The sequence below is a fragment of the Ascidia mentula genome, chromosome 8 (assembly GCF_947561715.1).
Source record: "Ascidia mentula chromosome 8, kaAscMent1.1, whole genome shotgun sequence".
Classification (NCBI taxonomy): Eukaryota; Metazoa; Chordata; class Ascidiacea; order Phlebobranchia; family Ascidiidae; genus Ascidia; species Ascidia mentula.
The window spans coordinates 2,648,397-2,661,958 of record NC_138573.1 but is presented as its reverse complement, the minus strand read 5'-3'; the positions used below and the strand labels follow the sequence as shown (position 1 = coordinate 2,661,958).

The following is a 13,562-nucleotide window of genomic DNA, read 5'->3' as shown; positions in this document are numbered from 1 at the left end:
TTGAAAGCCAGGATAAAGTGGGTTCGATTCCCATTGTGGCCGAAACAAACAGTAGGAAAAAGAGGCTACCAAAGTACTCATAGCTTTTATCAAAACAATTCATTCATTATTTGGTTCATCTCTGAGTCCAACGAAAAGTGACATATTTTATTCTTTGTTTGTTTTTTGAAGGGGAGGAACGATGAGGACCGTAGGAGCAAACCGGATAGTCACGTGGGATGCGGAGTCCGTTTCTTACGACCCCGATCTTGTTAGTGGAAGAGGGGAAGGTCTATCTTATAACTGGTTCTGCCAGAACTACACAGACGACAAGTAAACATTACTTTGCTGGCTCTTTGCACCCATGTTTACATTATCATAATAAACCCTCAACATTTTGATAAACTCTCAACATTTAGGAGCCGTTGTTGGATTAATTTTGTCACAAAGTGATACACTGGTAGTATTGCATCGTGGCAACGCAAATTTAAAACAGATCTTCACGTAACAGAAACATGTGTTAGAATTTCCCTATTTTTCTTATGGTTCTTTTGAATATGGCGTGGTTTACGTTTGAATTGCAGTGTTAAACTCTGTTTAAGTGTGGCTGTATGGCAGACGAAACGTCGGAGAAATAAACTGAGATATTTTTGCCAGAAAATCAGCTTTATTGTAAATTGCGGCATGCCTGCAACAGCAGCCCAATAAATACGTGTTTTGCCTCTCATAATTTCATTCTTTCTTATTGAATATTTGGTTGAGAATTCTGTGAATACCAACTGCCAATTTAATATTTGTTGGCAAAACAAATCAAACGTTTTTCGTATTTCAGGATGCTTCTGCTGAATTCCGGAAGTTGCTTCAAAAACATGGAAGACATTCACTTTTCCGGCCCAGGCAAGTTCAGCCTCAACACCAGTCTCATGCATTTGTATGTGGAATACCAGTTCCGCGTTCTGGTCAGTAAGGGTGATCGAACCAACTCGTTCAGGCAACAGATCATCGTGAAAGAGGGCGACCCCCCTGACTTTCAAATCAAGTATGTGTGGTTTAACTTAGGAATCCCGACATGTTGTTTATTTTCACCTGAATGCATTATTCTCTGTCCCAACACGTTTTCGACTTCAGAGTCCATGATTTAAATCTGTGTAATTTTGTGGATGGGTTTCCAAAATACCTTAGGCCGGGTCCACACTCACGCTTTGCGCCGGCGGATTCTTTGTTTGTTTCATTATACGCCGGCGTGCGGGCGTACGCTCGGGACATTGAAACAAACAAAGATTCCGCCGGTGCAAAGCGTGAGTGTGGACCCGGTCTTAGCCTTTTCTTAAAAACAGGATTAGATAACCTATCCGCAAGCCGTTGGTGTAGCGCACGCCTGTTTAAAAAAAACCTATAGTAATAGCTAAATTTTCTACCTTACCACATTAGTTATATCGCAACTAAAATCAATTATTATTTCCTGTTGCATAATGTGAAAATTATGTACATGCAACCCCGACAGGTGATATAAATATAAACATATTTCATAACCTGCAGATGTGCTGAGAACTGCAAGACCAAGATGAATCCAACGCAATCTCTCGGCCTCCAGGCGATCTGTTACAACTGCAAGGAGATACGGAGACCCAGATATAAGTGGACGTTGTACGAGGTGGCTCTTGTGAGCAACGGAACGCACACAAACAACCACAGTTTGATGTCCGAAGGTTAGTTGCCGCATTGCAGCTTTCTGGTTTAACTGAATTTGACCCTTTTCAACTGAATATTTCCCGTTTCGACTGGATATTTTTTTTAATTATCTGAAATTGTTTTGCAGCATCTGCAGATGGGAAAAAGCAGAAAGAAATATATGTTGAAATCGTGAGTAATCCTGTAGCGTTTTAAGGTCTGGAGAATTCTATAGGTTTGTGCCCCAGTTTAAATAAACCACTGGAGTTTTGCAGATAGTGATGAAACCGTACGTGTACATCAGCAAGACAAAAAGATGTATATTTTACTGTTTTTCAACATAGAAAAACTGCTAGAAAAATGTTGTTACTTCCAGTTGGCTCTCAGCAACCAAACTGATTTTGTTTCAAACTTTAAGACGACCGGTTTACGGTTTTCCTTACCTTTGATAAGCAATGTGGAGCCAATAACATGAATTGTGTATAGGCTGCACACAGATGGCAACTGTTTCGACCTAAAAGGTCTTCCTTACCTTTGTTTTACAGCTTGGATGGGAAAAAAATTCCACCACTAACTCCTCCCGACCAATCGTAGTCCTCAACAAGAACGCTCTGGTTGGAGGAAGGAAGTATGTAATGAGGATCAACATCTCCATGGACGGACTCGACGACAGAGTCTTCAGCTTCTCGGATTTCGAATTTCTCACTAATCTTCCACCGTACGGTGGAGAATGCACCACAGCAGCCTCCATAGGTGTGAACAGAGGCGTTTAAAGTTTGATTCTTCCTGGTTGTGATCGCAGTTAATTGGGAAAAAGATGGACACTTATTTTATATAAATAAAAAAATATGTGAAAATGACCACAGTTGCCTCAAAGAAAGCAGTGAAGATTTTCTAGAAACCATAGACTTTTCAAACGTGGTTTGATAAAAAATTTAAAATACGGTCAGGCGGCCCTATGTTGCTCCTTTAGCAGAAAACAAAAGTCGTGATAGTAGGAATAAACGAAAGTTTTGAGTTCTCAGCAACACCTGAAAATACGCGAAAGAACTCGATGTTTTTTTTTATAATTACAGGAAACTGCAAAGAGTTCATCCCGTTCAAAGAGCTGCATTTAACTGGAGTGGAACCGAAAAAAGTTCTGGATAATTCCACGTTTGAGAAATGTTCCCAACACTGCTGCCTTACACGGTAATGTTTTTTCATAACACAGCAGCAGACAGCTTCACAGAAAGTTTGCGCTGAAGGGTACACGCATCTAGGCTACATCTATCCTAAATGTGACTGCCAACTCTTTTCGAGATAGATGTCAAATTTCGTCTGTCAGATTTAGTGAAAACTCACCTCACATATATGTGCAAAAAAAGCCATATTATTGCAAAGCTAGCAAAGTATGCCTGCAAGTGTAAAAGCTTGCACAGTGCCACTCAACAGCTGCACTGATGAGACCTTACAGGTCGAAACAGTGCGTGTACTCACCTCACATAGATTTTAAAACCCACCAAATTGTTTGTTTGAAAATCCGCTAACATTTTTAGCAAGACCGCCAAAAATCTCCTTTTACCCACCAAAAAATCGCAAAAGTACCACGTGCATCAGCACACAAGCATGTTTTCGTTGTTCGCGCGGGGACAAAGCACTTTGTCCATATTCTTCACAATCGTATCCAGTAACGTAACGCACGAATTCCTGACTTCCCGTGCTATCAGCCGAAGGCTGGTGACCTCTTTGCTGTCCAGCTCCTCAATAGCTCGTCTGTAGTCTAGTACACCAGTGTTTTTAGCGTATTTGCTCGCAAGGTCAGCCCTGGTGAGGTGGTACAGGGAAAGCGCTTGCAGAAATGCTGAACTTTCGCCTTCCACTCGTCTTATTTCTTCTATCACGTCACCTTGTACTTCGACACCAAAGTTGTTACCGTCTTGCATAGCCGGTACCTGTGGCGATTTAGCAAAAAAAAATTGACACTTGTGTTGAGGCGAAAGGTGTAAAGCTTGGTAGTAGTTCAAAATGAATTTTGTTTTATTTACATTTAAAGTACTGCTGCAACTATCCATAATAAGTATAAGTTGGAAATAAAGTACTTTATTAATATTGGCAGTTATTAGCAGTACATGTACCAGTTCCAAACGAAACATTTAACACATTTTTAAAATTCTGTATAAGTGATCAAATATTAAACAAGCGACAAATAAAGGTACTTTGTTCTATTATACAAAGTGTGTGGCAATTAATTTTTTATTCCAGCATTAATATTGGGTATACTTGGTACTGTTGTGCTTGGTACTAACCTGTAACTGCACCCACGCCCGCACAGTGTTACAGCACTCGGTAACAGCCCTTAGTTCTGGCTTCAACACTTCCATCATAGCGCATATGTGTGGATTACATTCCAGTACTGCATCGTTGTCGGCTTCGCCATCGCTGTCGCTTTTATCGCTGTCATCGGTCTTGGTTTTGGGGGCGTTCTTGCGTTTGAAAAACTCCTTTTTCAGTCGCTTTCGGGGAGGTTCGCTAACCTCTAACTCTGAGTCTGAAGTCATAGGTGTGTGAAATTCGTCTTCGTCACTGCTGTTTGAACCAACATTTGCCTTCTTTGTTAATTCCCGCCAAATTCCTAACTTTGCCTGTTTGATTTCGGCCAGTTTCTGACAACTGGAACGCGCCGCCACTCTTACTCGTTCAGCTGCTGTTTGATTGAACTGTTCACTGTCTAACATATTGTGGAATCGCCGGCATAGATTCGGCAACTGCATTTCGAATAACGACTTCGCGTCGTCTTGCAACTTTGAATTGAATTCTTCCATTTTGCCAGCGCTCTACCAAATAACTTCTACTGGATTGTTGACAAAAACACAAATTACTGTAGTTACAAGTTTTTGTGATGTAACACAGACGTTTGTTACGCATAAAAACGTTTATATGCGATGATGTATTACAGTGGTTCTTAACAGGTGGGTAATTAGTGGGCACCAAAAGATACAAAAGTATAGTTGCAAGAAAAATGTTATATTCTGTATTACCGTGTGTCGTACATTTAGTGGCATTTGGACACACTGTAAAAATACAATACGTATATTCTAAAGAAAATTGTCTAATAATAACCTTTTCAACTGAATAAAGATATATTTATCTGAAAATTTAATGTTTGTTTTATTGCAGGGTGTTCATGTGCCTCTCCATCTCATTCGACCGACGTACGTCACAATGTTTATTGTTCGACCATAACAAGGAATCAGCCAAGCGTGCATTACAATATCACCCCTATGTTGATCATTATCAGAGGTTATTTTACAAGGGAGGGGCTGTAGTTGATGAGGTATTGTTATGGAAAATATAATTTTATTTTGTGTGTTTTCGCATTTTCTGGGCTTCTAATAAACAACAAAAACTAACTTCCTTATCAAGATTTTTGGCCTAACTTAACTCCAAAAAGATGTTAGGTTGCCAATGACTGAATCTTATAGAAAATAAAGGCTACGAGATATGTGCATTGGTGTAAATAACTTTGAACACACAGGTAATATTTGAATGCCGGAACTGGAAAGATGAAGGTCAAATGAGGACGTATCCCAAAGAAGGAGAGAGGTTGCCAAAATCTACTCTCACTTACAAATTTACTACAGTCCCTCAGACCAATAAAACTCAGCGCTTGCTGCTGTACTTTGGCAATGTGCTGCTTACACCCGGTACATATCATATATATATATCTGTTTTTGCATCAACAACAAAAATTTTAAAAATAAATGAGGAAATGCGATTCCCTACACCTTGTTAATATATGGATAATGCTGTGTAATTTGATTCTGTTTTAAAACATATATGTCCTTATTAACTGTGTATTCAACTTTACCATAAAATACCTCTTTACAGGTATATCCATGGCTTTGGGCGACCCGTCGGAAGACTATGGTGTCACTGTAATCGCCCAAGTATGCGATATGTACGGTGAATGTGCTCTATCCAATGTCATTTACTTGCAGGTCGGTATTAAGTAAAACCTTTAAAAAAATGCTAAATCAGGGGTGGGCATAATTTTCCATTTTCGGATCAGAAATTACAAAAAAATGGACAGACGGGTCAATATGAAGCATATGCGTGTATCAAGCAGACTAAATGTTTACATATACACTAGTATTTATGAAGTAAACTAATTACAATAATTAATGTTTGAATTTGCAATAGAAAAGCCGAAAAACGTGCATTAGAATTACATGAAACTACAGTATAATTTTTAATCTTATACGATACTAAAATTTTGATTTATACCTCTGGCTTGCCAAATTGTATAAGACCCAACGGGGCGGATTTATCTGTGCTGAAGGTTTATAAATACGTAAGTTATGTTATTGATAGATCGTTCCTCCCGACTCCAAACACATGGGATCGACTTTATCCGGGATAACAAGCGGAAATGCGAGTAAACTAGCAATCCTTTCCAACACTGGGAACAGCAAAGCGGCCGCTCAATTGGTGCAGTCCATATGTGAGTAGAGATCTGCTGTTTTATTTAGTTATTTACAGAGCGCCACTGCAATTTTGATGCCAATTTGTCGTAATCGTGCAAACGTTTACTTGTCACATGCGATCATGACAAACTGTTGTGCAAGAAACGTTAAGGCTTGATTATATTTCCTTTGTGAAATTTGCCGCTTAAACCAGTGCCGAAAGCAAGTCGGAACGGTCCGGAACACCGGCAAAAGAATGTTACCAAAACACTCTGGTTAATTATTCAATCCGGTTTTTATTCCGGTTTAAGATTTTTTTACTTTTTTCACGTTCAACCCTGTCTTACACACCCGCATTCAAACACGACTTTTGCCCTTGTGCTCCAACGGTATTCCTTCTTCCGTCAGCCTCGTTGATAAACATGGACGAGGAAGACGAGGTTGCAGTGCTTGGTAATCAAACCGCAACTAACCTCACAACGACCCAAGCGTGGACAACCACGCAGGCGCCCACCACCGTTGCCGTGACAACAGCCGCCACTCCTCGCAACGCTTCGAACAACGGCTCACTGATCGCCAAAAACGAAAAGAAAAATGTGGGTTTTACAACGTGTTCTCTTTTTGAGGTTTTTGAGTTTTAGTTAGTTGGTAAATCATCAAAGCGGTAAAGCGTCCATCAGTAAACCGTCAATTGTTAATGCATCCATTGTTAAAGCGTCCATTTCTAGCGCTTGGATGTTCTTAGGTCACCTGTCGTATAACAAAATAAACAGCCGTATTGTTTTTACTAAATGACGCGACCGTAAAATCTCTCCCCCCTCATCCCCAAGCTATAACGTAGTTTATGTTTAGCTTCGCTCCGATGTGGTTACGGCGCTCTCTGCTGCCACTAGCGGTATGACGTCGATCGACAACCTGCAACAAATGACGAGTGCCATGAGCGCCATCACGCGGAAAACTGACGAAGTTGATGAGGGAGCTCAGGTAACTTGTTACGTAATAAAATGTAAAATGACGTAGTCTGCAAACATCGTTGGACATGTATTGTGGATCCAACTAAAGCTAATAAAAAATAGTGTGCAAAGTATGCTAATGTATACGCCCCTAATAAATAAACAAATATGATACTGTTGAAATGTTTCAGCCGATTGCATCGTTGATAACCCCTAGTTTGGTTTCCACAGAAACAGGCGGCAAGCACAGTCAAACGTATGGCTGGGTCCCTCAGTCAGTTTGCCGGCGAATCAAACAAGGAAGATGTGACGTCAGCTGCTTCTGATATTGTCGGCTCGCTTGGAAGCGTTGCCAAGGTGACATTATTATTACTATGATTATGAACTTTGTGTTCCCTGAATAATTTTATGCGAGAATACTTTAAAGTGGCGCTCCCATGTTTGTTGGCCAAAATGTCATGTATGCATTTAACGTCTTGTTAATACCGGTTTCGTCAGCGTTTCACAATCACGTTCCAATGTATTTTAGGCCGACAATTATCAAAGCAATAATTATTTTGTGAGTCGCTGTCACCGCCATAAGTGCACTTGTGCCACAAAAAAGTCTCGTGATTTTCTTCCTATCCGTAATTTACTTCCATTTCGTCCTGAACGGCAGGCCTCCGAGACAGATATGGGACAGCTGAAGTCCCAACTAATGGAGAGAACCGAAATCGACTACGGTGTGTTGGATCAGCGAGATTTGTCACCTGATGAGTACGAGTATTACAACAAGAAGAAACTAAAAGACGAAAAGCGGCGAGTTAGGAGAAGCGCCCTTGGGGTAAGTCATGTTGTGACCTTGTGGGTAACATAGGGAAAGTCATAATACATTATTTGCCTTTGTTTCGAAATTTTGTTACAAGACCGTTCTGAGGAACGAAATTTCGTAAAACCCGTTCCTGGAACATTATTTTGATGCAAAATTTCCTTACAGGATTAAGGTAACACCTTAGTTAATATAAAGACCCCGAAAGTAAATACAAAAACAATTGGCAGCAAAAACTTGCAAATGCTAATACATATAGCACAAATAGCCTGAAAATGCATTGGCATATGTACGATTATACGATGGATTACGAAATGGTGAGCCATATTTTTTTGGCCGATCCTGGCAAACAACTGACATTTTTAGAAAAATTGTTGGGTATTTTTGAACGCGAAGGCTTAAGATTTTCTGTTGTTTAATCGCTCTCTAATAACACCCACTTGCTTCCTACAGTCGCAGGACGTTGTGGAGAATGCGGTGGAAGCGATGGAAAGCACGGCAACCGCTTTACTTAACAAACAGATGGAAGGGGAACCACCGGTTGACGTCAGCTCGAACCAACTAGAAATGAAGGTTTGAGAAATAAATTCTTGAAAGCCTGACTGGTTAGCTTCTTTTACGTGCACCGCCTAATGCTGTATTCTGTAATACCGTACCTGTTGTTTGTAACAGAAGGTGTGTCCCCCACATACTATGCTATAAGGCCCAGGAAATGCGTGATCTGTATTTCACCTATAAAAGATCTCAATTCGATTTTACCGTTTTTGTTTTTCCTGATAAATTTTGGGACTCCCTAACACCGTGGTACCCGATTTGGTGAAATCGGCCCAATCTGCCAAGGACCGGCCCCTGTATGCTATTTTTCTGTACAGGTTGAGAAGACTTCGCCGAGAGAACTTTCCAATCGCGATCTTTCAACGAACAGCGGAACATCGATAAAACTTCCCGACGCCAACACCTTGCTCGGCAACAACGCCACTAACCTCACAGAACCAGTTGATATGCAGGTTTAACACGTCGTTATTTCAGTGTAGTGTTAAAATGTTCAAAGAAGTCAATCCAACTTGTCGCCACTACTTCTAATTCTCGATTATCATTGACGAAATATTACTAAACTTCTCTACTTATGATGTTAGCTTTAAACAGATGAACAATGTTTCAATCTGTTTTTATCAGTGCAGCTTGTTGTTACTAATCTAATTATTATTGCTTTTTCTTGGTGATGTTTTGAAGTTACTTCTGGATGGTTTCACGTTAATTTTCTCCAATGTTAGTTTATGCGAATGTTCAACAAGTAAGTAGTTACGTTCTGTTCAGGTGACTGCCTTCAAAGAAAACCCGTTCGGCTTTGGTGAGGATGCAGCTTTAATCAACTCACCAGTTACTATGCTCCGGATCGGAGGAAACGATGGAAACCACATGGAATCTGTGAATGATACGGATGACGACAGTGAGCACAGTTCCTTTTTAAAGTCGGATCGACCATTTTCTTGGCGATTCGTCTTACAGATTATAGTATATCTTGCAAATTTGTCGTATATAAAAGCGGTTTCGATCCAGCAGTGGCTGCGTTGCCAACACTGTTACATGATTATAAGGATTTATATCCACAAAAGACTGCTACTTGGTAATTTGATCAGTTGTATTGGGTGCTTAACAACAGTTTGAAAAGAGGTAGCATTTTTACTTTGAAGCTGACGAAAAACCAGGCATCGGAGTTTCGATTCCGAATAAGTTCGACTCTCAACGTGACATGGTGACGGTGGTTAGAAGCATTAACGATACTGGACTCTCCATCAGCAAATTCGAAGTGATTTCAACCAACAACGCGATTCTAATCGTCGTCGAACCGGAGGACGAGAGGTAAGATTCTTGTTATTTTTGCATTGTATCGTTTGAAATTTCATGGTTTTTGCCTGAAAATGTAAACTATCAAAAATTAAACGGAATGGGGTTCTTCATTTCAAAAAGAATAGATGTTAGTATCATTATACAATTGTTACTGGTGCATATCTAAGTTAAAGATTCTTAAGTTCAGGTGTTTCCGATTATCCAATTTCTGTTTATTTTCAATCAAAAAATAATTTGCAATTACGCATTTTCTTTCCTGTGGAAGCGTTTCGAACTAAAAACTCGCTTAAACCCACAAATAACCCATAAATCTGACTACACCATTGCTGGCACCTGGGAACACTGTAACGACAGACTTTACACAACAGGGCAGAATTCCAAGTTTTCATTCGGCATCAGTTGAAGCCGACTGAGGAATTGCACGATTACCAATTCTCCCTCCCCCACAAGCTGTGGAAGGTGGATAGCGACACGGATCTTTTCAAGATTTTCATCCCCGAAAAGGAAGTGACGAAGAAGGGAGTTTTCTTCATCGGGATCAAGGACAAATGTAAGCGGTGTGACGTCATAATATGTGTTGGAAGTCTTTTGAAAACCTGTGTTTGATGTCTTATTAGGGGTGGTATGACATTAGTTGTTTATTTTAAATACTGCACGCCTTTGAAATTAACTTGAAGTTAATTTGCGAAACAAAAAAGGTGATTAAGAATAACCCAGGTCAACTGACAAACCCGGAACTGCGCTATCATAGTGCAAATGCGCAGTAGAAGCTTGCCACGAATTAGGAGAAGATTCGGGGCCATGAGGCGAACTATATGACCAACGACATACTACTCTCAACTCAAACATATATTTCACAACGTAGGGGAACGAATGCAAAAACCCTAAATTCAAATAAACGCGTCATAAAGCGAGATTTGTAAATGGCAAATAGAGCAAGTTTGTTAAATAGTTTCTGTCCCTTCTTTTTTTCAGTGAACGTAACACAAACTTCCCCGGGAGCTCGTGTGAGAAGACGGCGCTCAGTTGGGATGAAGAACACCACCATCTACCACCTCCTCATCGCTACTCCCGGATGCAGGAAATTCGATCAGAAGAAAAAATCGTGGGCGAGGGGCGGATGCAGGGTAAGCATATTCTTACTAATGCTGCTAATAAGTAAATACACCATGTATTAAAAGTCAGTTGGAACGTGGATGCACGTTGTAAGTGCGGGTTTTTAAGGTAAACTGCAGGGCAACTTTGGTACTGTATGTGACGTTGTGTGAGTTTTATAAAGGCTGCTACCACAAATCACCATGTCATTTTTGCCGCCAAACGTTTTTGTTTCATCTTGAATATAAATTTCGAAGCTATAAATCTGCTGTTTCACGTGTTATATAGCTAGCAGGCCAGTAGGTAACCGCACAGATGAAGAACACTGTTTAGTATCTAAAACGTTTGCATTAGTACCATGCTTATCATAATATCTTATCGACAGCTTTTTCTTATAAATGCCTTGCATGGAAAACACGTGAAATTAACAAAAAGCGCGTGCAAAAAAAAATAAACAGTTTCGCAATCTCAGGTCGACACTCGAAGTACACCGGAAGTGACGGAGTGCATTTGCAGCAAACTGTCTGCGACTTCCGTTTTCAGCGCCGAATTTTTCGTCCCTCCAAACACAATCAACTTCGCCACTGTGTGGGCAAAAGTGGATATCGCCGACAACCCGGCTGTCTTCTCCACCGTAATATCCTTCATCATTCTGTATGTGATCATGTTGGTGTGGGCGAACAGGATGGACGTTCTAGATGCAAAGAAGGTGGTTTTCCTTGTTTTGTGAATAAGTTCTGACAGAAAACTTGTCAAGCTGGCTGATCTTAATGCTTACTCAAGATATAATACGACATATTTGTTGTTATTAGCTTGGTGTCCGTCAAAACACGTTTAATTTTATTAACTATTTAATGTTGTGTTAATGTTCAGAACGACGGCAAAATTTACCGAGTCACTAAAAGAGCAAATTTTATTTTGGCCTGGGGACTGGGGTTGTTACACAAATCAATAAAATACGATTTTTAATTTCGTAGTGGGCTCTCAAATCGACCCTCGACAACAGGAAGGAAGACAAGCACTTGTACCAAGTAACAGTGTTCACTGGCCACGGAAGGTACGCAGCCACCACCTCCAAAGTGTCCTGTGTCATTTTCGGCGCAAACGGAAAAAGTCGCGTCCGACAGCTAAAAATTAAAGAGGACCTGAACCCTTTCGCGCGCAGCAGCGTCGTCCACTTTCTCATACGAGAATCGAAGGACCTCGGAGAGCTCACGCACGCCCACGTGTGGCACGATAATTCCGGCAAGGGAGAAAACAGAAGCTGGTATCTCGATCAGGTCGTCGTGCAAAACGTCAGACTGGGAAAGCGGTGAGAATGTTGGTGGTTAAGTTTGGGTTTGTAGGATTTTATTTTACGATGCAATAGCTCAGTGTTCCCATGGAAACTCTTGTTAAACCGAACCGTTCATTGTCTTGCCAAAGTCACTTTAACGTATGGCGATGGAAGACAAGTTGTTTTTGAAAAATTTGACGTTTAAATCGAAACAGCGATAACAGTTCAAAACCGCATCATGGAATTTACGCTTGAATGGAAAAATGTTCATGTATTTTAGGGATTCCCAAACTTTTACGCTCGCGAACAATGTTCTGTGATCCCTCGTGTTTGACAGTTCTATTTAGATATTTCAATGCAACAGTTAATTGCAGTAAAACGTATAAAAGGCGACGTGCGGCCCCGCGCTGGGTCTCTGCTCCCATTTTGGAAACCCCCGATGTGTTGAAAATAGTGTAGTCTATCTTTTTCACAAAGGTTACTTATTTCCAATACAAGTAAACCGCACGGCATTCTTCTGTAGGTACTTCTTCATATGTGATGAATGGCTTGCGGTTGATCACGGCGATGGGAAGGTTGATCGCATTCTTCCCGTTGCGACCCCGGAAAACATGTCTGCTTTCCACAGGTTATTCGTCTCAACCACAACCCAGAAATTCACCGAAGATCATCTCTGGATATCAGTGAGTCGAGATTGCGAAACTTACCAGGATCTTACAGCACTAATATGTTTTAATAGAAAACGGTTTATCAGTGTCTGTTCATGCAGATCACACATTTAAACAATTTATTTTATTTTTTGTTCTCACAATCAACCAAAATGTCGGCCAGTGATCAAATTGTCGCAACCACATGAATCAAAAGCTATTTTTGTATGAATCGAAATGCTTTGAACCTAAACATCAATCAATTTGTTAACTGGTTTGCAAAAATGTTATTTTTATTTCCAGTTGTTTTATCGGCCGACGAAAAGCAACTTCACCCGAATGCAGAGACTCTCGTGTTGTATCTGTCTCCTTTTCGTCACTATGATCGCCAACGCCATGTTTTTTGAACGCGGGGCCAGCTCGGATAAAAGTGGAACTGCAAGTTTAAGTGTGGGTCCTTTTACGTAAGTCCAAACCTCTTTCTACGCAAGCTGTAAATTAGTTCTGTTTATTGTAATTCCCAAACACTTGGTTGCAGTATATAGCGGGTTTTAATTTTGCCAAATTCTGTCATGGAACAAATTCATTATAATGTTACCTGAAAATAATCACAGTCACTCAAGCTGTACGGAGAAAAAAATTGGCCATCGTACTGACCTAGTTTTTGTACGAAAAAATTTCCAAAAGCCACAAGATTTTGAAGCAGTGTGTTATCGCCCGCTCACCTACACAAAAATATCAAACATAATTCGTTTGAATTGACTGGTTTAACTGCAACACACTATGTTTTCACACAAAAACACACAACAATCCTGATCTATTTTCACGACCTCGGTT

General features: G+C 40.4%; 2 protein-coding genes across 2 annotated transcripts in view; one reads left to right on the top strand and one right to left on the bottom strand.

Moving 5' to 3' along the window:
* LOC145910763 (uncharacterized) overlaps positions 1-13,562 on the top strand; it is a 44,171-nt gene that overhangs the window by 22,922 nt on the left and 7,687 nt on the right. The window contains exons 42-65 of the mRNA XM_082997967.1: positions 172-312; positions 812-1,018; positions 1,519-1,688; positions 1,799-1,842; positions 2,196-2,403; positions 2,727-2,841; positions 4,810-4,966; positions 5,168-5,336; positions 5,521-5,630; positions 6,004-6,133; positions 6,504-6,691; positions 6,948-7,079; positions 7,280-7,405; positions 7,707-7,871; positions 8,310-8,429; positions 8,729-8,863; positions 9,174-9,315; positions 9,551-9,719; positions 10,076-10,257; positions 10,683-10,834; positions 11,275-11,511; positions 11,780-12,114; positions 12,602-12,761; positions 13,029-13,189. Coding sequence (XP_082854093.1) covers positions 172-312; positions 812-1,018; positions 1,519-1,688; positions 1,799-1,842; positions 2,196-2,403; positions 2,727-2,841; positions 4,810-4,966; positions 5,168-5,336; positions 5,521-5,630; positions 6,004-6,133; positions 6,504-6,691; positions 6,948-7,079; positions 7,280-7,405; positions 7,707-7,871; positions 8,310-8,429; positions 8,729-8,863; positions 9,174-9,315; positions 9,551-9,719; positions 10,076-10,257; positions 10,683-10,834; positions 11,275-11,511; positions 11,780-12,114; positions 12,602-12,761; positions 13,029-13,189 — 3,855 coding nt within the window. The remainder of the gene's footprint in view (positions 1-171; positions 313-811; positions 1,019-1,518; positions 1,689-1,798; positions 1,843-2,195; positions 2,404-2,726; positions 2,842-4,809; positions 4,967-5,167; positions 5,337-5,520; positions 5,631-6,003; positions 6,134-6,503; positions 6,692-6,947; positions 7,080-7,279; positions 7,406-7,706; positions 7,872-8,309; positions 8,430-8,728; positions 8,864-9,173; positions 9,316-9,550; positions 9,720-10,075; positions 10,258-10,682; positions 10,835-11,274; positions 11,512-11,779; positions 12,115-12,601; positions 12,762-13,028; positions 13,190-13,562) is intronic.
* Positions 3,246-4,454, bottom strand: LOC145910376 (proteasome activator complex subunit 3-like). The gene is made up of 2 exons (XM_082997476.1): positions 3,939-4,454; positions 3,246-3,584 (listed from the first exon to the last, which is right to left on the bottom strand). Exons 1-2 carry the CDS (start codon positions 4,452-4,454, stop codon positions 3,246-3,248), a joined length of 855 nt encoding a protein of 284 aa, XP_082853602.1.

Bases quoted from the DNA above. Each gene is read 5' to 3' on its own strand.
- LOC145910376 (XM_082997476.1), bottom strand. From the start codon at position 4,454: ATGGAAGAATTCAATTCAAAGTTGCAAGACGACGCGAAGTCGTTATTC. The intron at 3,585-3,938 runs GTTAGTACCAAG...AAATCGCCACAG, and splicing joins GGGCGTGGGTGCAGTTACAG to GTACCGGCTATGCAAGACGG.